The following is a 23,772-nucleotide window of genomic DNA, read 5'->3' on the forward strand; positions in this document are numbered from 1 at the left end:
ATATTCAATGTTCTTTTGATTTTGTAACTCAGAAGGTCCTGGACTATTCTTCTTAAGTCACAGCTTGCAGTGACTTGTGATGCAGATATTCTTCAGGTTACATCTTAGTTGGGGGAAGGGTATGAAGATTAAAGGAAAGTTTCCATGGAGTGGGGTCGATTAGAAAAGATTTCTCGGAGGATGTGAATCATTGTCAAGCCTTGAAAGAAGCATGGAATTTACATTGGCAGAAAGGATGAGGATAGAATACTGCATTTAGGAGATACGAGATAAGCAAAGGCATAGAAAGGGCATAAAGGGAGGGATCCTGCACAGTGTAGCTAAGGCTAAGGGACAGTAGTTGAAGGCAGTGAGGGGTGAAGTCAGAGACTGAGGTAGAATGAGAGCATTTGATGAAGGAATCTGAATTTTGTTTTTCTTTTTTCAAAGGTTCCATTATTCCCTCTTGTTTTTACTATAGTTCCCAAAATTATAACAACAGTTTTTTAAAAATCAAAATAAATGTCATATAACTCTACCATTTTAACACATAATTAATTTTTTGTTTTCTGTGTTCCCTTGTGTCCTTTATCTATATGCATGCATAATCTTACTGGTTGTAATAATCATAGTGAGAGTGTAATTTTTTAATGCATTATTTTCACTTAAAGTTATGTTTGAGTCACCTCTGTGGAACTGCCTCCGCTGTTTGTGTGTGTGCACGTGATTATCTGAGAATTTTTAGCGGCCAGCCCCTTGGCCCAGTGGTTAAGTTTGCACGCTTCCCTTTGGTGACCCAGGGTTTTGCCAATTCAGATCCTGGGCGCGGACATGGCACCACTCATCAGGCCACACTGAGGCAGCATCCCACATGCCACAACTACAAGGACTCACAACTAAAATATACAACTATGTACTGGGGGGATTTGGGGAGAAAAAGCGGAAAGAAAAAAAAAAGATTGGCAACAGTTGTTAACTCAGGTGTCAGTCTTTTTAAAAAAGAATTTCTAGACAATGGATCTGGAATGTATAATGATTTGCCAGAGTTACTATGAAGGCATTTTGCTACAGGCTATTGTACTGAAACTGAGGGATCAAGATGAGTACAGAAATTAGAATAATAATTGCAATTGCTGCTGCCATTTATTAAGCTACTATTGTATGTGAGAAGCTTTTATGCATAGTATCTCTAATTTATATAACAATATCACTTGTAGTGTTATATTCATTTTATAAATGATAAAAAAGATGGGCATAGGAAAAAGTAGTTTGCCCAAAGTCATACGTGGTATTAAGTGATTCTCTTCCACTATGTCATGCTTCCTTTTTGTGTGTCTTACCAGGGATGTCTGGTTGCCTTTATTCTTCAATCTTTGCCTTCCTGGTTCACACATGTCTCCTTTTTGACATTGCTATCATAATTCCAGAAAGAGGATTCAAAAAAACAAATCACATTTTCAGAGGAGGATCTAGTCAGCCGTTCACCATGTGGCTTAACACTCCAACCATTTTTCCTTACCACCTAGAAACTTGAGCAATAAATTCCTTGGTGATCTAGATTGCTTCTGGTTCTTTTTTCCTAAATTTATTGTAAAATATCGAATCAGATGGCCTCTAGCATTACTTCAGAATTGAGAAACTTTGGCCACTGGAGAAGAGCAGAAGAAAAGGTTATCCATTGAGGGCCTGTCTCACAAAGCAGCCTATATTCACATTCTAGCTTCTTAAAAGCTACTCCAGACTCTTAAAGTAGAAGTCACGCATCCATGTGCTTTGTAAAGGACCCCTGACAAAGAGGAGCCCATCAAATTTTCATAAGATCCAAATTTGATATATTAAGCTAGTTCTTTCAATTCGTTTTACCCTAGTTGTTCAGCTCAACATGATGACCTGGCTGCCTAACTGGTGTTTTTTGGTTTTGTTTTGAGCCCAGGTATCTGTTCCATACTCCAGTAAGGCCAGTGCCATGAGTATGGAGTTTTACAAAACACATGGAGCATCATTAATTCTCTGCTAATAAAAACTATTGACAGGGGCTGGCCCTGTGGCCTAGTGTTTAGGTTTGGCATGCTCCACTTTGGCAGCCCAGGTTCAGTTCCCAGGTGTGGGCCTACACCACTCGTCAGTGGCCGTGCTGTGGCAATGACCCACATACGAAATAGAGGAAGATTGGCATAGATGTTAGCTCAGGGCGAGTCTTCCTCAGCAAAAAGAGGAAGATTGGCAGTAGATGTTAGCTCAGGGCAAATCTTCCTCAGCAAAAACAAAACAAAACACATAACTATTGACAATTCTCTTTTCTTGCTTATTTTATATGAGAAGAGGGAAATATTTCCAGAGAAATAAAGGTGTTTGCATTGGCTTTGCTAGGATTTCTGCTTTGATTGGCTAGTGGAATTAGAATAAATAGGTTGTAGGTTTTCGGCAAATGAAATCAAGTACAAATGTTTTCTAAGAACATTATTGAATGGTTTAGAGTATTACCCCTTGAAATAATTAACTATGGGATTGCTAGAGTTGTGTTTCCATTATAACATTGTTTTCACGTGCAACAACCATGAATAAATGATAGTTAACAATTTTTTGGTACCAAAGAATTACGGAAGGCAATAGCTAGAATCAGTAAGCTACATGTTAAAAATCAAAGCGCTTTCTTCAAATGATAGATACATAATATCTTAGAGATATGAATGCTAACGCTACAGGAACAACTATTCTGAGTGACTAAATTACACAAAAGCTTTAGAATAAGTTGAGCAAATGGGGAGATGGTAAAAGGTCTTGGTAAGGAGGAAAGGAAATACAGAACATTCAGACATTTACCAGTCTTTTTCCTTAGTAACAGTGACAGGTTGTCTAAAACCATTGTCATGATTGTAGAAAGGATATGGAAATTCTCTGTACTGTATAAGGTCCAGGCTTAATAAGACCTAGTGTCTTTCTAACCAGGATCCCAACAGTATTTAGCTGAATTTCATTCACAGTGTCAGAATCCAGTGTATCTGATTCTCATTATGGTATATTTCCATTCAGGAAAGCCTTGAGAACAGTTGCAAGCTTAGCACCCTTATGTATTGGAGTGAGCAAGGTAACAGAAAGTCTGACAGTCTGAATGAGGCTTTCATGCCTCTCTGAGAGGAGTCATTGCTTGCAGTTATGGCATCTAAAAACTTTTACCCCGGGGCCAGCCCCATGTCTGGTTCAGTTCGCGTGCTCTGCTTCGACGGCCCAGGGTTTCACCGGTTCAAATCCTGGGTGTGGACATGGCACCGCTCATCAAGCCATGCTGAGGCGGCATCCCACATGCCACAACTAGAAGGACCCACAACTAAAAATACACAACTATGTACCGGGGGGCTTTGGGAGAAAAAGGAAAAATAAAATCTTAAAAAACAAAAAACAAAAAACTTTTACCTCAGACCACAGCTACTTTTGAATATCTTGACCACAGATCCATACTGGGACCACCATTTAGATTAGGAACAGATGGGAAATTTAGCTTAAGTTTCTTCATTGTTAGAAAGTTGTATTACAGTAAATTATTGTTTTTAATTGTAAAACATGCCTCTACTATTTATCTTAGTGCTTAGCCTACTTTCCAGTTTTTAACTCTTCCCACCCTCTCTATTTATTTTGTGATACACATATTTCTACAACTTTTTATTATGAAAACTTTCAAAAATACAGGAAAGTTGAGAGGATAGTACAATGATCATTGTATTTCCTCTGTGTATGTTTGTGAGTAGAACCATTTGGAAGTTTCAGACATCATGACACATCACCCTTAAATGCTTTAGCATTAATGACCTAAAAATACGGTCATTCTTCTACACATCTGTAATACATGATGTACTGTGTCATGTACTTCTAATAAAGTTATTATTATATTGTTTATGTTGGTCTCAGCCTATCAGTAGTGATGCTGCCAGATAGGAATGCCTGGGGGCACTCACCTGGGCCCTGTGCTCCTTATGGTGACCCCTACATGAGCCAGTGTTGTGGCTGGAAAAGCCCTCGTGGTTCTTAGAATTGTAAGATGCACCTCAGCAACCATCATCTGGGAACTTTGAAAAACACAAAGTTTATTACTCACAGGTCCAGGAGGGTACACAGCACACCCGGGGCCACATAGCAAGATTTGCTTAAGGAGAGTGCAGACCTGGGATTCTGTTTTTATTGCAGTCAAGGGTGGGGTGCCTGGGGTTTCACAGGTCCACTCTTTATTGATGACTTTAAAACAGAAGAGCGAGGATTAAAGTATGGGAAGGGTAAAGTAGGATCACTCCCGCAGTCAGTTGTCTAGGTCACCCAGGGCTTTCTAAAAGGGAAACTTCAAGGACAGGGTGTCCTGGCTCTGTATCTAGTGATATAGCTGGCAGTCTCTTTATTCAAGATGAGTGTCTTGGAAATGGATGCTTCAGCAATCAAGAGCTTAATGTCAGGCACTTACATTACAATCGTAAAAGCCAATTGTCCACCTGGTGGTGGCTGTGTAGTGGTTAAGTAGTGGTTAAGTCTGGGCTCCACTGAAGCAGTCCAGGGTTCACAGGTTCAGTTCAAGACACCAACCTGGCACCACTGGTCTAGCCATGCTGTAGCAGCATCCCACGTAAAATAGAGGAAGACTGGCACAAATGTTAGCTGAGGGCCAATCTTCCTCACCACACACACACAAAAAAAGCTAATTGTCAAGCGCTTAAATGACATATATTGTAACATTTATTCATTTTTGTATTTTATAATGTAAAGTTGCAAATATTCATCAAGCTTTTCTCTGAGAAAATGTCCCAATAGCCTCAGTTAATCAGTAGATTCTGGTTAATGCTTGGCTAGCATCACAGATCTTTCAATAGATGTTATCAAGAGATGGCAACATGACAAACAACAAAAAGAAATGAAAGTGCTTACTGCTTTTCAGTGTTTTGGGCATGAAAATGTAAACCATTTTTTTTTAAATGGGCTAGTTGAATGGTTGTCCATGCACTACCCTGTGAATTTCTTACGATCGCCCATGAGTCGTTAAAGAAACAAAGTTTATTTAAATTGTCCTGGTTGTTCTCCCAGGGGAAAAAAAGTGCCATCACAGTGTACCAGCTCATACTGCCACAAAAAAGTCTGGTTGCGATGGTGCAGGACTTTTTTCCCTTGCTAACAGTGTCATGTGACATTCTACTTTTTCATAATATTGTAAGCTGCAGAAAGCTTACTTGTTTACTGAAATTTTTTAATAAGTATTTTTCAAGCTTTGTCAGAGACACATTTGTCATCTGGTGGACACAGTGTCTGCAGCTTAAGGTGATTCAGCAGCAGAAGAGAAAGGTAATGTCAGATTCGAGGCTGGCAGCTCCCATCTCAGTTGTGCTTTTGTTTTGCCTTTTAGGTGTTACAAATGCTGCTAGAGTTCTTGGAGCAAAATATTGCCAAGGTTTGGGAAAATGCTTTCTTAGCAAAGTATTGCTACCCCACCATAGTTGTATCTTCTCTCTAGTCTGGTGCTTTTGGATTAGTATGTCGAAGAAATTTGTTTTGTTAAAAGTCTGTTTATTAACATCATGCATAATGATTATCAAACCTGTGTTCTCTGGCACTTCACTATAAAGGATTTTGCTCCTTGAGGAAATGACCTTGCCGTATACTTTTTTGTGTATCTCACTGCAGTCTCCATATTAACTACTTTGTGCTAACATAACTACACGTTGAGCTAAATTGAATTAGTATAACGTGTGCGTATATGTGTGTGTGTGTGTGTGTATACATATACATGTATGTATATATTATTGGTTTTACAATCGGAAACGTGTAGAGCTTTTATTAACTCTGTAATTACATTCCCTGTAATTACATTCAAAAGGAGAAATTACGATGAATTCCAAATTTGAAGAGAGGTAGAACATTTCATGTTCATGCAGGTATTAAAATTTTAGACTTTTTTTTTGCCACCACTAAGCAAAACTGATATGGTAAGGAAAATTATTTGCATCCAGAGGTTGAATACTAGGACAGCCTACTATGTCTTTATGCGTTGAAGATGGTGGGCTCTTTTACAAGGTGCCTGTAAACCATGTACATTTGCAATGGAGAAAATTCTAATTGCTCATTTAATGTTCTTTTTCTGTAAAAAGCCTACCAGAAACCATTGACTCCATCTTTTCTGGATTACTATTAAATGTTTACCTGAAATCAGCACAATGTATGTATGTCTTTTGACTACTCTGTATTCTAAAGACTAAAGTGCTAGTGGACTTGGTTGCAACTGTGGTAAAATGTTGAGCATCTACAAATCCTAATCAGAGATAAATTTACCATGCCCTAGCAGAGGTATTACCTGGTACGTTCCTTAGAAGCAAAGCTGTCCAATTTTATGGGCCAAAATATAAAGTTAAAAATATGTGAGTACATATGTGGAAATACGTCATTTTCACAAGGACTTTTGCTTTAGCACAATTCAGTAAGAAACATTTTTGCAGCTTGCTACTGCCATCTAATGGTTCTTAACTCTTGGACTAATAAAGAGAAATAAAAGGGATTAGGTCTATTTAATTTATTGGAATCCTTAAAATATTCTTTGCTGAGGATGAGACATCAGAATTTTCATGTGGTCTATACAATGATTACTTTATAGTATGCTTTTAGTGAACAAACTCATAAGTCTTTCTCCACTTTTAACAATGTGCTGTTTCTCTGTTTGAGTTTCTGATCAAACCTTTTTCCCCTTGTCATCCCTTCGTAGTTTAATGGATCGAGAAGTGGCGTTGCTTGCCGAAATGGACAAAGTGAAAGCTGAAGCAAGTAAGAATGATCTTTAATCAAAGCTATTACTGGTTAGTGGGTATCTCTCTCTCCGCTCCCTTGACAAAAGCTCAATGTAAATGCCACAATAAGAGTTTATATATTTAGTTAAACAGTCTTGAGCGGTTGTACCTTACTCGCATATGAATCCTTTCAGGCAAAACAACTTTATAAGAGGCTGTTTTTTAAATATTTCCAAATTTTAATATTTTGGATGTAGATTTCAGTGTCTAAGAGACTGCATCATGGTATCTGCCACCACAGCATCAACTTAGGAAAGTAAAGCATCCTGCAGTTGCCTGGGTTCTGTTTTATTTTGTTTTTTTTCTGCAGTAATTGAACAATTCCATTGGGATTTTTCTACTTGGAAAAAAATCCTTTGGTATAATCAGAGAAGACGTCACCAAGTTGCCAACAATTTAGTGTAAACATTCCTGTCGTTACCTATCTCAGAACTTTCTTTGTTTTCTTGGTTTGTATAACAGTCTTCACCCAGTGTCTGTTATTATTGAGTAGGGGAAGCCAGTGAATTCAGAGTTCAGCGTACCATGACTAGGGTTCCTTGAAAGCTTACTCAAATAGATTCTGGAGGACTAGAGTCTAACTTGAGTAATTAGGAGGGTTTTGTGTGGAAGAACCAGATATCTGGTTTTTGTATTTCTGTTAAGGGTTAGGTTAAGGATTTGCAGCTATATGAAAAGAAGGGAATGTCACCTGCAACTTGTGCAGTGGCATTGATTTGGGGCTTTTCAGCAGCAGCCTTTACCTTCCTGCATTGAATGCCAGATTTGTAATTAGGGAGGTGGTTTCTTTTAACCTGCTCTCAAACTGGTAAGAATGGAAATAGGTTGAGACGATGAGTCACAATTAAATCATTTGTGTCTATGGTCATGGGCCAGAAGAGGCAGCTTTGAAGCACTGAGCTGAGTTCCGTTTTGATCCATTTTAACCTGAAATGTTGAATACATGGCAGAGATGCTATCCGCTGTTTTTCAGAAGTGAGATTTCATTTAAATTGAGTGGTATATCCTGAAATTTATCAGTGTGACGGTTTCAGTGCATTCATGTACCTGTGTTCTCTTTTTGAAGATGAAGGTTCAGATAAAATCTCTGGGGAGGGGACCGCAGAGTCAGAAGTAGCAGGGACAATTTTACTTTTCATTTTATAGCCATTTATTTCTAGATGAATTTTTTACCATGTGTGCATGTTTCTGTTTTAATTTATATGCTTCTTGAAAATAAAATTTCTTTTGACTAGGAAGAGGAGAAAGAGAAATGACAATGATTTATGAATCTTTATGATTCATAAAGTGTTTACCATTTAACTTCCTTCAGAGTCCCTCAAGAAGGTGGAGACTGGACCTTTGGTATTTTCCTTTTCTGGATGGGTGGGCAGCTAAGCCTTTGGCTGTCCAAATATGTACGGCAAGGCCTGTGCTTCTAGTTCTTCTTTATCTTATGTAGCAGAACATAAAAGTCATACTCCCTTTTCTTCTGCAGTGGAAATTTTGCTCAGCCGACAAAAGAAAGCTGAACTTCTAAAGAAGATGACCGATGTGGCTGTTCGAATGTCAGAGGAGCAATTGGTTGAGCTTAGAGCTGACATCAAGGTAAAACTTCCTTCTCCTTTCTGCCTTTCTTCTTATCCTCGGGGACTAAAGTAGCAAATCTCCATAATTCATGGCCATATCTAATATATTGAACTCATGATCTTCCCTTCCCAAACCTGGCCCTCCTCCAGGTTCCCCTTCTCAGTAAGTAGTACTGTCATCTCTCCAGTTGTCCAAGCTGGAAACCGTAGGAAATTTGTCCTTTTACTACATTAAATCTATCAACAGACCCTGACCGTTTGACCTTCTACTGAATCTCAAATCTGACCTTTTCTGTTCATCTCCACCACCACCATCACAGTCAAACTCTTGCTTGGTCTTCTGTAATGATAGCTCTTACCTGATTCCACCCATCCCCTTTGCCACTGCCTCACCCTCCCACCCTTCATCCCTGTTCCTCACACTACAGTAACCCCCTTCAAACTTTCCATTGCTTTTAGGATAAAGACTATAATCCTTAACACAGCCTGTAGGGCTTTGCATGACCTGGCTCTGCCACCATCTTCATTTCACACCATGCCCCCCTTGTCCTCTATACTCCAGCCATACTAGCTTTTCCTTTCCACGGATATATCCCGTTCCCTCCCACTAAAGGGCTACAGCACATGCCTTTCCATCTGTCCAAAACACTCTTCCCCCCACCCTACTCCCAGCACACAAATCACTCATGACTTACCCATCCTTCCTGATTTTCTTGTCATGTGCCCCTATTTTGTGCCTTCATAGCTCAGTTATAATTATATGTGTATTTCATTAATCTGTCTTCCCCACTAAACTGTGAATTTTACAGTGGCGGGAACTACTGTGTCTCCAGTGCCCATCACAGTGCCTTGGCACGTAGTAGGTGTTCAGTAAATATTTAAATAGTTGGTTGATTGATTCTGACTTTTTAAGAGAGAAAATGAGCAATTTGAGTTGTTGATTATATTGTAATCTATTTATAAAGATTACCTGGGTTCAACACTCATACATTTTAAGTTCTTATAAAGAGCAGCATTTCTGAGACTAAGCATGGGAACCTGAGAGAGGTTGGGATATTCATGAGTGGTTGGGGATACTGGCATTCTCAATAATTGTTTATAAACTGTGAGCTATGTGAACAAGGGGAGTTGGCCTTCCCTACTCCTGAGCCCTTGACCTCTGCTTCTTCTGACACGTGACGTTTATTGCCGTATTTAAGAGGAACGCTTGCTCGGGAGGCTGTATAACAGCATCTGTAAAATGAAAACATCGATGGAAACCATCTGAGCCCTCACAGAGAGCCTTGTTACCATTCTGACCCAGTCTTCCACACAGATTGTGTCGTGTTATATTCTCTTACTCCTGCGCCATTGGACTCTATTGGGGGAAATAGCAAAACAATGCAAATTTTAAATGACCATTTTCTGATTAACTAAAACTATATTACTAAATTTTTTAGAAAGTCTTCTTCACATTAATGCCAGTCAGCCTCATTCACCTATCTGGAAGAAGCCGGAAACCCCTTTGGAATTAGATGAGAATTCTGGCTTTCACAGGCTTCATCTGTTCCCCTTCCCACGTGATTGAAAAGCTGCTAGAAATATTTCTGCAGGCTGACTAAGGATCTGTTTCTCTCCGCGTTTCCAGTGTACTGAAGTGGGTGCTGTGCAATTTAAATGTCTTATTTCCAGATCATTTTATTTCCGTCATTCCTGTTAAGTCTTTGGCTCAGCAAACCCTAGAATTTGTTTTGGAATTAATCTCAGACTGATATTACATGGCTGAAGGCCTTGTTACAGAGGTTCATGTGCTTTCCTAAGCCACAATATACTCTGAAGCTTTAAGACTTCAAGGCCCAGGCGTCATTTTATTTCTCCTTTCTCCTTCCCTTTTTACTGTTTCTAGATGCATCCCCAGGATTCTGATGCATTCGTTTCCACCCCTTGAAAATCCAGAGCAGAGTTGGACCGACCGCCCGCAGTTAGAGGACTACTCTGAGGAGTGTACTTCTTCTAGATTATATCTAGGCCGTTATCTTTTCTTTTTCATCTCCTTTTCATCTAAAAACATGATTTCAGGCTACCTTAGAAATTATTTATTGAAACAGACCCTTAGAAGCACTTTATTTTACTCCTGATGTGTTACTTTCTAGTCCCACAATTTCTACAATATAGTTGGTTTTTGACCCCAGGGCTTGGTTACTTCTCAGCTCAGTCTGCTTAAAAGTCTTAAATTACTTGCAGCGTAAACTCTTCTCATTTGCAAAGCTGACTTTTCACATGAATGATTTTCCATCTCAAGAAATTGTTCCTATTTCAAGGACTAACAAATCCTACTTTATAAAGAGATGAAGTGGGTTTCCTAAGGAAGTTCCTATTAAAGAACACCAACCATCTATTTAAATGGAATCATTGTTGTAACTTATGAGCATTTTCGCTACCTCTGCTTCTGTATAAAATGGACCAATGTGGAGACCAAGCCAATAGTGGAAAGATAGCCCTCTGCTATAAATTCTCTCTCCTTTCTCTACAGTTTCTCTTGATCATACCTAAGCGACTTTGACCATCGTGTAGCATTTCATAAAGCTCCCAAAGAGACGTATCTTTGGGCTCTTAAGAAAATGACTGAATTTCATCAGTCACCCAGCATTGGTAATATATTGGTCTTTTAGTAAACTTTGAAGCAGTAAAGAGAAGACAGTTGAAAATAATTGTGTTTCATCTGTACACAGCAAGCTGTAGATTCCACGTGTGCCGCTTGTCTCACCCAGAGGCTTCTCTCTGTCCTTTCTCCAGCACTTTGTTAGTGAACGCAAATATGACGAGGATCTGGGACGAGTAGCCCGGTTCACCTGTGATGTGGAGACCCTAAAGAAGAACATTGATTCCTTCGGACAAGGTGAGATGGGGAGAGAGTCTCGGCCCTGAAGATGGTGAGGAGACCACCCCGCACGAATTAGAGACTGGAGTGTCGCTTGGCTTCTCCACTGAGTCTTCTTTAGTGCCCCTTGGGTTTTTGTTTGTTTGCTTGTTTTAATGAAATGTAATTCTGAGACACTTAAGAAGTCAATGGATGCAGATGCCTTGAGCTCTGAGGATGGGTTTTTCCAGCTCCCTAAATCTGCAGTAATATTTTTTCATCGTTCTCTGTTGAGCTGAGAAGTGTGTGGCATGTAGCGTGAACTCTCTGGGGCTCAGGATCAGACCAAGTTAGAATCCTTGCTTCCACGCTAACCCCTCAGAACCTCATTTTACTCCTCTCCAAAATGGAGATAACAATCCCTGCCTTGCCTGGCACATAATAGGTACTTAAAAAATAGCTGGGAGGGAAGGGGGTGCCTCTAAGGTGGGAGTTTGTAATGACACATCAGTCAAACCCCAGGCTCTGCTGCTTTGTTCTTTTTATCTCAGTGTAAAAGTGAAATGCTGGGCCTAGGGCAGTGGTTGTGAACTCAGCATTGGTCCAGGCTTAAAGCCAGAAAACAATCTAGGGGGTAGTTTTAAACCATTGAATTCTGACAAAATTTGAATTGAAAATATTAATATTTTTCAGCTAGATTGGTATTTTGAATTTGGGGTTATTCTTGCAGAAAGACCCTTGGGAAGATACATATTTGTTGTAAAGACTAGTTCCAACATTCATATTTAATTAATCTTGATTATTTTTACCTTGCATCATTCAAATTTTTTTAAAAGGAGTTAGTTTTTTATTTACCTTTTTCTTTCTTTGTAAAGTCTGTGCTTCAGAATGTTCTTTGCATAGGAAACTGAACATATGGCCCATACTATTGTTCCTAGGCTTAGTCAGCTGCTGGAGCCACAGCCGGGAGTTGAGGTAGAAGGAAATGCCAAGAAGCCATTAGTTGGTGGAGGTGGGGGGGTGTTGTTGCTCTGATCTGAAACTATCCTCCTGTCTCAAGAGTTCCTTTACAAAGCATTGGGGATGTGCAGGGGGTGGAGGAAGAGGGCAGAAGGGGCATCTTCCTTCCTCTTACCTATTTTATAAGCTTTTCCTTACAACTACCGCGTAGACAGTTATCTTAAATTGCTCATTGAGAAATAGGGGAAACTTTACCCACTGTGTTCTTCTTATGACCACATGTTTCTCCTATTTCTGTTTCAGTGTCCCATCCAAAGAACAGCTATTCAACCAGACCCCGATGTGGCTCGGTTACATCTGTGTCCCTGAGTAGCCCGTGCGATGCCTCTGCTGCTCCCTCTTCCACCTGTGCCTCTGCTCCCAGCCTCACAAGTGCTAACAAGAAAAACTCGGCGCCAGGAGAGACTCCTGCAGCCGGAGCCGGCTCCAGTGGCCGGCCCTCCCAGCCTCATCGAGAGGTAACCGGCTTCCACACTGAGCACATTAGGAAGAAAGCTACCAGATTGTCACAGTTTAAATGCTGACAGCTCGATACATCACCTTCCTCTTTATTCCCATTCCACACCTATTTTGAATCCCTCCAGCCCGTTAGTTCCAGAGAAAGCATTTGGTATGTATGTTCCAAACCACCAGCCAGTTCAGATTTCCTGTTGCCAAGACTGCTGACTTTCTGATGTTGGCAGTGATCCCAGCTGCCGTAGGTAGTATTGCCCGGTAATTAGTCACGCGGGGAGTCGTGCACCCATCTCGAGGTAGACAAGCACTACAGGGCAGGTTCGCCAGAGCGCATCTGCTCCCTGGAAGCAGGGTGTGGGGCGTGTCAGGGAGAGAGGTGAGCCTGCTGGGCTTGGGAGCTCGCACTAGAAAGCTGAAGCATAATCCACAGTCTGTTTTCCTTGGTTTGAATAAGATACACAAGAGCAATCCAAGGCAGTGCTGTCAGTAATTCTTCAGAACTGGTATTACACTGGAATTGGAGGACAAAAATAAAATCCCATGCCATAAGCTTTCTGGGTTGTAATGTGAAAGATGTACTAAATGTCACAGCAGCATGATTTAATCTGTGGTTCATGATACATAGCAAAGCGGATCATAATGATCCTTATTTTATTATTCCAAATGTTCGTTATCTTTTCAAATGGCTTATGATCTGCAAAGTTCAGACATGTGATAAGATACTTGCCCAAGTGAGGGTTTGGAACAACCCAAAGAATGTTCTTTCTTCTTAGTGCTCAGCTAAAGAAAAGTGAACTCCTCTTCAGCGGAGAAGAGCCTGGGGTGAAAGGTGGGGGGAAAGTAGTGCAAGACATTAATTCTGATGTAGGGGCTGCGTTGGATTGACCGACAGAATTCTGAGAGTCTTGAGAGAACTGAGTCCCAACCATGGGATACCTCAATTTTGCTCTCAGATACTCTTATAAACTGAACTGGAGAAAGTGGGTGCCATAATGCCAGAGTGCTTTGAACATCATATTCTTTTATCCTTAGGTATTGCCGGGGAACAGACGAGGAGGACAAGGCTACAGGCCACAAGGCCAAAAGTCCAATGACCACACGAACCAAGGGCGACGTGACAGTGTGGGTCATTACCGAAATAGTTCATGGTACTCATCTGGTTCCAGATATCAGGGTGCGCCACCCCAGGCCCCAGAAAACACAATGAATGGGGCCAGGCTTACTGCGCAGGGACCAGTGGAACTGGAGCCAGCATGGAGCCCCGGCCACCCAAGCTCTCGTTCAAAAAAGGGGCTCCCCCAGCGCAAACCCAGAACCTCTCAGCCGGAAGCCGTGAACTCTTGAGGGAAATTCCAGTTGGCCTCTCTCTGTCCCACATGATTCACCTTGGTAACTGGACTTTAGGAAACTTATAGTTGGATTTATTAACAAAAAGAAGTTTACGCATATCACTTTTTATGCCATTCTAAATATTTTTGGTTTCTTCTCTTCTTATTTCCTCTTTACCATTTTTGGAGAGGAAGCTCTCTTCTCCCTTGACCTTTCCTGAGGATATGGATTGGTTCTGATTGGTCATTTCCACCAGGAATCATAGGCAACTGTTGCCGAGTTTCTCAATGGTAAGCAGTGTTCTTCTCAGTGCCCCAGGCCTTTCAGTTGCCCAAAGAGGCCGTCCTCAGCAGCCCTACCGTCAGGATCCCGGGAGGAGACAGAGCATACTGTTGCCTTTCCCGTCTAAGCAGAAGCCACACATGCCTGTCAGGTTCCCTCTGAACAGCAGTGTAACCAGGAGAGGCAACGAGGGGCTTGCGTATTGCACTGAGTTAGCCAGAGAAGAGGAAATTTAATTGGTGAAAAGGAGGGAACACTAGGAAACATTCGAGATCTGCCTCTGCTCCCGGAACCTGCCTGAGATTGACACTCAGATCAGGGTCTCAGTCTCCTGCTTGGCACCATGTCTTGACCTGCAGTTTCTTCAAAATGTCCAAATTCGTGTTTCCTATTACCTTAGACTGCAAACCAGTCTAGGGAAGTCTATGGGAAAGTAGCATTTAATTAAAGGGAAAAAAAGTATTTCTTTGTTTCAATGTTTGAAGATTTTTGTTGTTGTTCTCCCTCTTTCCTGAATCCTATTCTGATCTTGAACAAAATTTATAGCAATATAATTAGTGTTAATCTGTTACCCATCCAAAAATTGCTGCAATCTTTATAGTTGAATAAATAAAAACAACTGCGTCAGTGTTCCCACATTTATTTCACACCAGCAAGTGGCTTCGTTTTACTCTGTTTTTCTTTGGGCCTCAGGGGTAAAAGTCATTCGGACAGCTTGTTCGGGGCTGAAATGAAGGTGTCTGATTCCTAAGTCATTTGTCCACCACTTAGCTTCCAAACCAAATTAAAATGTGGAAGCCAGGATGAGCGAATGCAGCTGTTGCTTGCGGGAAAGGAGTCACGGGATAGGGAAGGGTGACTTTCCAAAGGAGAGCTTACCAGCTTAGGAAAACCACAGCACCCCTCTCCATGCCTGTCCCTTGATGGGTAGTGAATGTGACAGTATAATTGAGCTCCTGCATGTAGCAGGTAGCATTGGTGCCAGACCCCTCCACCCCACCCCCACCCCCAGCACCTCCGATTTAATAACAGCCACGCTTTCTCTTTCTCTGAAGCCCAGACTGTAAGTGGCAGTGATGCAGAACTTAGTGCCTCAGGGCTTCCCCTGGCTCTTTGGCTGAAGCTGAGCTGCCAGGGTTCAGGTTGGTTGAACAGATTGAGAGCGAGCGAGCGTATGTGTCTTTCAGTAAAGAAAACAGTCAAGGAGTGCTGGGAAGCCATTTTCTAAGGTACTGATCCCCTGGTTTTGGGGAATTTGTCCAACAGCACCTGTCATCAGCCTGCTGGGTGTCAGGGAAAAGCCCTGCTTTTCTGATTAATTGCTTACCTCTACTTTGTGGGAAATCCGGAGACTGAAGCGACCCTAGAGGGTTAGGAGGTCTGTCCCTGTAACAGGCAAGACCGTATTCACCCACCCGGACAGGTGGGAAGCCACTTGTTTATGAAAACTGACTTGAAGTTGAAATTAAAATCTCCTTATAGAAAAATATTTAAAGATTTCTTTCTATGACCATAAAAATTTTGAAAATTAGGAAGCTGTTTTCTACATTTTGTTTTTAATTACAAAAGTAGTATTTAAAATAGCAAATACTACAGAAACGTAAAAGGAAAAAAGTTAAAGTTTTCCAACCTTCCCACTCTATTCCTCAGGGGTAGTGACTGTTAATAATTTGGCATATATCCTTATAGACCGTTTTCAAAGCATTTATGTGCAAATACGCATGGATGTATAGGTTTTTAATTTTTTGTTTTGCTTTTATAAAAATCACACTATATGCATTCTATAATTCTTTTTAAAAATCATATGTCTAAACCATAATTCATTTAGATCTCATTCTGCTCCTAAATTTGCTAATTTGACTTTCTTCAGTGAAGAGAAGTTAGGTTTCTCTTAAGTTTGATGGGAGGATAGCTCTGGGCTTTCCAGGGGAAGGGAGGCGCTGTACCCCTGGCACTCCCGCAGGCTGTTCAGAGAGATCCTACCATATTATCATTTTCCCTTCCGGTTCCATTTCCACCTAGGGATCATTGTCTTGCCCTTTCCCAGCCTGGAGATGGGACGGAAACTTCAGCTTGTTTAGCTGTGTCGGTTATGTGCCACTTGAGAGAAAAAATTTAACTTAGCATGGCTTCATTGTGAACATCAGATATTTCCTAGGCCCCTTCTTTATGGCAAGTCTTAAAAGTCACTTTTTTTTTTTAAGGTTTTATTTTTCCTTTTTCTCCCAAAGCCCCCAGGTACATAGTTGTGGGTTTTTTGTTTTTTGTGTTTTTTTGAGGAAGATTAGCCCTGAGCTAACATCTGCTGCCAATCCTCCTCTTTTTTGCTGAGGAAGACTGGCCCTGAGCTAACATCCATGCCCATCTTCCTCTACTTTATATGTGGGGCGCCTACCACAGCATGGCTTGCCAAGTGGTGCCATGTCCGCACCCGGGATCCAAACCGGCGAACGCTGGACCGCCAAAGCAGAATGTGCGAACTTAACGGCTGCACCACCTGGCCGGCCCCTAGTTGTATATTTTTAGTTGTGAGTCCTTCTAGTTGTGGCATGTGGGATGCTGCCCCAGCATGGCCCGACGAGCGGTGCCATGTCCGTGCCCAGGATTCAAACCAGCGAAACCCTGGGCCACCAAAGAAAAGCGTGCAAATTAACCACTCAGCCACAGGGCCGGCCCTAAATTCACTTTTTAAAAAAGTAATACAGGCTAGTTTTTTTAAAAAGGTACAAAAGATACATGCTGGAAAGTAAAAAATCCTCCCCTACCTTGTCCCACTCCCCAGGAGAAATCTCTGAGTTTCTTGTATGTCTTTCCACAAGTTTTCTAAATCCAAACGTGCAATTATATTTTTCTTTCTTTTACATAGATGGGAATCATCCTCTGTGCATTCCTCTACAACTTGCTTTTTTCACTTGTCCTCTCTTTCGATAACTAGTTTTCATTTTGTTTTGTTTTGTTTTGTTTTTTTTCTTCCTTCCCCCCTACCCCCAAAGTCCCAGTACACAGTTGTGTATAGTTCTAAGTTCTTCTGGTTCTTCTGTGTGAGCTGCCACCACAGCATGGCTACTGACAGACGAGTGGTGTGGTTCCACACCTGGGAACCAAACCAAGGCCACTGACGTGGAGCTCACCGAACTTTAACCACTAGGCCATCAGGGCTGGCTCTAGTTTTTGTTTTGTTTTAAGAAGAATCAATATATATAAATGGTAAATACATATATATATATATAAACAGTTCAAAAGCATATATGATGAAAAATAAGCCTGTATCCCTCTCTGATCTATTTGTCCCCTCCCCAGGGGCAACCACTGTTAAGTTTCTTGTGCATCCCTCCGGAGATTTTCTATACGAGCACACATCTATCATAAGGATGGGTACCACTTAGACCTCTTTCCATGTCAGTATACGTAAATATACCTTGTTCTTTCTATGCATAGTATCCCATTGTATAAATTTATCATAATTAGTTTAACCAGTCCCTAGGTTTTTTGCTATTACAAGTAGTGCTGAAATGAGCATTTCATAATACCTATTTCGTTCCTCACTTGTGAGAGTACATCTTAGGATAAATTCCTAGGAGTGGAATTGCTCCTAGGAGTGGATCATGTAGTTATTGACAACAGACTCTTAAAGACACATGTGTTTAGACTCTCACCAACAGTGTTTGACGGTGCTTTGTACAGTTGCTGAGCTGGAAACTAAGGAGAGAGAGAGAAAGGTAACTAAAACACAGCCCTTCAAGGGGCTGATAAACTAGTCTGGGCAACTGAGACATACAGACAAAATAATCCAAGATAGTAGTGCTGCGTGAAAGAGCCACACTGTCTTCTGTGAGCAAGTGGAGGCAGCGCTGCTCCAAGGGCTGGTCCTTGGTTTAAACTAGAACCATGCCAAGAAGGGATCAGGCATTCATTCAGTGGTTTATAGATAGAGTGGCCTCATGTTTCAGAATCCCAAACCAGGGTACAGTCTTGTGAGTATGAATGTCTGGGGGAGAACAGGATAAACTACTTTAGGTTGGGAGTGACCTGGAAAAGCCGGGATGCACGGTAATCAATCTGTGAACTAAGCTGTACTTTTGGAGAAGGTCAGTGGAGTAATGTCTTGTTGCCCCTGGAAATGCTGCCGTTTGACCTGACAAAGGTTTCTCTTGCCTGATTGATAGGGTTCATGCCCCCTTCTTGTCCCACCTGGTGAGGATTACATCCATATGGCAGCACACTTCTTGGAAGAAACAGGTGTCCAAAACAGTATGTGTTTGGACGTCACCAGCTGATAGAAGGAGCTATTTTGTCACTGTTTTCGCCAGTTCAGAGAACCAGACTCTAATGCTGGTGGCCTGAACAATGTCCTGTGAAATCAGTCCAGCTGGACTGCTGGTTGCTTTAGCCACCTGAGCACATTCTTTCCGTCAAACATCAAGGCACCTGCTGTGTGCTAGGCCCTATGCTGAGTTCTGGGGCAAAGATAAATGGTTCCAGCTCTTTCTTCAGCCACTCTGCAGGTGAAGGAAATAGAGCTCTTAACTCTTCCTTAAACTCTCGGAAGCTGGGCCTGGTGGCTGGGCAGTGTGGTAGAGGGAAAAGGCACTGGCCTTTCAAGACATATACTTGGGTTTTAGCTCTAGCTTCACAACTTGGTAGCTATGTGACCTACTAACTTTGGCAAATGACTTAACATCTTCGAGCCTCTTCCTGAAGTAGAAACTGGAGACAGTGGCAACGACATGGAGGGTGAGAGGAGGCATCTAGGCAGGCGCTGCAGAACAATGCCGTGGCGTCTAAGCTAACACAGGACGAGTTGAGCATTCACTCACCACAGCTCCTGCGCTCTCCATCTCTCTTGCCCTGTTAAGAAGTGTGTGAAAGGCTTGCGCTGTCCCCAGCCATACAGACCTTAACCAAAAAACTAATGGTAGTTCAGTCCTCTGATTTTCCTTCTGTAGCTTTTCTCTGAGTGCATATCCCCCCAGCATGTGAGCTCTGCGCCCCTCTTGTCTGTCTGCCATGCCTGTTAGGAGCGCCCCCCAATCCCCAGTTTCTGAGCTCACTGGTGGGGCAGGCCCCAGGCTGCTGGTGCTGACCTGCGTGCACAGTCGCCAGCACAGCCGCATGCAGGAGGGAAGCTGCAGCTGGGACTTTCCCGGGGAGAGCCAGGGACCATTATTTCCGTACAGGTGCTGTGGGAGTTTATTACCTACTCTGCTACTCCTTCCCAAGGAGGAAACACTATCTGAAGATTTTTCTGGGTAAGGAAACTCACCCACCATCACCACCACCAGCACGACTGTTCTCCAGCCCGCCTGCCCGCCCCTTCACTGCCGTCAAAACAGCAGGAACAAATACCACCCACTCTGATTCCTCAGGGAAAAGTCAGGTCTCCTTTTTATGACTCTCTTCAACTTAACCCAGTTAGGCTTTCCCTGTAACTTGATGTCAAACAAACCCATTTTCTGGTGCTGCCAGAACACACAGACTGAGCCTCTCTTTCCTTTCAGACTCACTTCCTTGCCGGCTCCAGGCAGGTTTGGGGTAGAATGCCCTCGGGCAGGCAGGGCTACAGTCACCTGTAGTCTCCCCACGGTATGAGGTCCACTTTGCGGTTCACGGTGGGCACTCGCTACAGATCACCATCTGACCACTCACCAAAATGACCATACTGTCCCTCTTTTAATAGGCTGTCTCCCAGAGGACAGGACAGCACCCCGACAGCATGGCACAGGATCAAACATCTGTCAACCAAGTCAAATCTTGGTTCAAACCCAGTTCCTCCACTTACTAGCCATGCGATGTACAACTTTCTTTATCTGTAAATAAAACCGTGCACCTCCCAGGATTCCCTTGTTTGAAAGTTTATTGTGATTTACTCATATTCTAGCTAGGATCCTCCACTAAAAGAACGGGAATGGGGGGGCCGCTTACTGGAGGCCTCAGAGCATTCCAGAATATTCTGTTTGTTTTGGTGGGAATGGGGAACCTTCGGTGAGGCTTCATCTTGAGCTCATTTCCTAGGTTCCAGCACTCAGTGGGCTTTTTTTTTTTGGTGAGGAAGATTGTCCCTGAGCATCTGTTAGCATCTGTTGCCAATCTTCCTCTTTTTGCTTGAGGAAGATTGTCCCTGAGCTGACATCTGTGCCAGTCTTCCTCTATTTTGTATGTGGGACACCACCATAGCATGGCTTGATGAGCAGTGTGTAGGTCCACGCCCAGGATCCGAACCTGCAAACCCCAGGCCACCCAAGCAAAGCGTGAACTGAGCCACTACACCACTGGGCTGGCCCCTCAGGGGGACTTTTAATAACGAACGCAACCACTTACTAAGCTCATCTCAAACTCTCAACAATCCTTAGGGAAAGGGTCAGTTCACAAATGAAGGAAGTGATGCCCTGCCAGATTAACACCCACACCACCCCCATCTGTGCCAGAGGTCACCCAGCTGGTCAATGGCAGAGCTGGAATTCAAACCAGACTAGTCTGACTTGAAAGCCTGAGATTTTCGCACCACACAACACCCTGAGAAGCAGAGCCTGGCCACACTGGCTGAGAGAGCCAGGCTGGAGAGAGATGTGGGGACTTCCAGAAAGGAGGGTGGAGAGACTCACTCCCTTGCTGACTCCAGGGTTGCCTGCCCTCCAGCAGGGGGGCCTACAGTCAAGTGCAGCCTCCTCACCGCGTGAAGGCCAGATTGCTGTTCACAGAGAACACTCACCACGGGTCACCATCTGACCTCTCACCAAAATGGCCCTACTGTCGCCTTTTAACAGGCTGTTTACCAAAAGACAGGATAAAGCGCCCCAGCAGCATGGGAGAGGGGAGGGGCCCCTGGGCTCTGTTCCTCGACAGCCACCTGTTCCCACCCCCCTGTACGCAGCGACTGACTCCGCCTGCGCTTTCGGGGGGGAGGGGGAGATTTTTCCATCTTTTGTGTCTTGAGCCTTTTTTTCCTTGCCTTGCTCTTCCCTTCTCTCTCCCTGTTCCTTTTGTAGATAATACTCCCACAGGCCTCCCACGGCAGCTCCAAAACGCAGCCTCCTGAATTTCTTCTTGTTGACAATGGCTTTGAGCTGTCTCTGAACAGGACTCACCCTCAACCTTCCCCTCCCCATGACTCCCCAGCACTGAGGCCCTAGTGAGTCAGGAGTTGGGGGAAGGGGCCGGCCCTTTGGCGAGTGGTTATCGGGTGGTCTGCTTCGGCGGCCCAGGGTTTCGCCAGTTCAAATACTGGGTGCAGACATGGCACCGTTCATCAAGCCACGATGAGGCAGCATCCCACATTCCACAACTGGAAGGGCCCACAACCAAAAACACACAACTATGTACTGCAGGGCTTTGGAAGAAAAAGGAAAAATAAAATCTTAAAAAAAAAAAAAAAGAGTTGGGGGAAGCAGAGAGGAAAAGGAGATTACAGTAGGAGGACAGGTGCTCCCTGACCTCCGAGTGCGAGTGCCCTGCTCACTTTCCAACCCCTCCCCAGCCCCATCTTACTGTCTCCGTGGGCCCCAGCCCCTTGTGTATGTATTGGGATGGGGGGGCGGGGAGGAGGCAAGGAATTCATCCCTGAGAGCTGAGGGAACCTCTAGGTCAGGGCTAGCAGGAAGAGCTGAGGGACGAGGTGAAGAGGAAGAGAGAGGACAGTGGGCTGAGATCCTACGCCTGAAACTTATCTGGACAGAAAGGATGCCTTTAAATCAGGCCTGACTAACTGTCTGCATCCCCACATACACACCTTCACACAAATTCTTTGGAGGGCAAGGGGGGAAGAGGTGTAAAGGCCAACGCAGACGGCAGTTTCATCCTAGGATAAAAAGAGCCATCACAACATTCAAGAAATGTTAGCATATTTTCTTTTCCTGGAAGTGAGGACCAGGGCACCAAAACAGTGACAGGCACATTGTGCCTCGAACTGCTGGAGGAGGCAGTGCATCTTAGACAAGATGTTTAAGCTCCCTGCTTCCATGTTTTCATCTGCAAATCAGCAGTTACGACAGTAACCACGCCATAGGGTTATGATGAATTTTAATGGGATAATCCAAGTCAAGCACTTAGCACGTGCCTGGCACAAAGGTGACGCTCAATAAAAGTGAGCTCTTGTCATTCTTTGGAGCACCCCGTACATTCTGTCTACCCCCTGCTCACCCTGACCCAAGGCGTCTGGTTTAATTTAGTGTCCAAAACCAGCCTAGGCAGATGACCTGGAAGCCTCAAAGTCTGAACACCTGGGGCTTACAGGGGTGACTGGAGGACCACCCGGATCTCCTCACCTGAGGATCCATCTTTGTGAGCGCCCACCCAGCTAGCCTGGGGTTCTGTCCGGGTCCTCGTAGTGGGAGACAGCTATGCTGGAGTGAGGCTGACCCTGGACCTGGGGTTAGGATTTTCAGGATTGGAACCCTAACTCTGCCATTTACCAACTTGGTTACCTTGAGCGAGTCTTTCTCTCTCTCTCTCTCTCTAGCATCTGCCCTGCCTATTTCACAGGGCTCCTATAAAATTCAAAATCAGACAATAAACATTTACATGATGCAAATGTCACACACTGTTCTAGATCCTTTACTCATCTAGTCCTCCTAACAACCCTCTGACGTAGCTATTATCACCCCCATTTCACAAATGAGAAAAATTGAGTCAGAAGGAAAATCAGACAGCAGGTGCCATGGCTATATTCAAACCTAGGGAGCCTGGTTCCCAGGCTGGTGGGTGCTTTCATCACAGCTTCTCCTGTCTCAAAGTGAGCTGACCCCTAAACTGTACTCTCCTTAGTGGAATGCTTGAACTTCGCCAGGAGGGGCATAGATGAGTGGCCAGGGGAGGGGACTTTGCAGCCCAAGACCCAGGTTGGGGTGTGTGTGTGGGGGGGGGGGGAGCATGCTCTGCAGACTCCTTCGGGTCATTCTTCCTGGGAGCGGGATTCCAGGGTTCAGAGGACTAGGGGAGCGGGGCTCTTCCTCTCTTTCCTCCAAAGCACCGGCTCATTTTAATACAGGTGCCTGGAGCTTTGGCCCTCGTCGCTGATGAGGGGTGGGTGGAGCGGGGGACATTCTTTCTTTCCGATGCTGGTGACTGTGGATGTGTCTCCTAGAAGGGTGGGGGTGCTGAGCTACCCGCTTCTCTCGTTCAGGAACAAATTGCTGTTTTGGCCCCGGCGGCTCCCCTGGGCGCGGGCGGTAGCCGCGCTCGCTGGCAAACCGTGGGAGGGAGGAGGAGCGGCGCTGGCAGCGCAAGGCTGGGGACCGAAGCGGCGCGGGAGACGAGCAAGCGACGGCCGCCCCGGGCCGGGCTCCGCCCCGCCCCGCCCGGCCCCTCCTCCCCACCCCCTCACCCGAGAGGGTCCCTGCAGCCACCCCTCCCTCGGCAGCCCCCCTTTCAGCGCAGAGCTTAATTCTCTAGGAGTGAAGGGTGTGGGGGAGCAGAGCCTCGGTCCTCCTCACTCCCGGCTCGCAGGGACTCACCTGCGCAAGGTTGGGAAGTTTTTCCCAGCGTCTGACGT

General features: G+C 43.9%; 1 protein-coding gene across 1 annotated transcript in view; it reads left to right on the top strand.

Annotated features, from left to right (window-relative positions):
- Positions 1-14,166, top strand: part of SPATS2 (spermatogenesis associated serine rich 2) — a 131,807-nt gene extending 117,641 nt beyond the window's left edge. The window contains 7 exon segments of the mRNA XM_044755712.2: positions 6,710-6,768; positions 8,269-8,378; positions 11,135-11,237; positions 12,462-12,676; positions 13,707-13,875; positions 13,878-13,957; positions 13,959-14,166. Of these exon segments, the coding sequence (XP_044611647.1) occupies positions 6,710-6,768; positions 8,269-8,378; positions 11,135-11,237; positions 12,462-12,676; positions 13,707-13,875; positions 13,878-13,957; positions 13,959-14,018 (796 nt within the window). The 3' untranslated portion in view covers positions 14,019-14,166.
- The last annotated feature ends 9,606 nt before the right edge of the window (positions 14,167-23,772 follow it).

This window comes from Equus asinus, chromosome 22, assembly GCF_041296235.1.
Source record: "Equus asinus isolate D_3611 breed Donkey chromosome 22, EquAss-T2T_v2, whole genome shotgun sequence".
Classification (NCBI taxonomy): domain Eukaryota; kingdom Metazoa; phylum Chordata; class Mammalia; order Perissodactyla; family Equidae; genus Equus; species Equus asinus.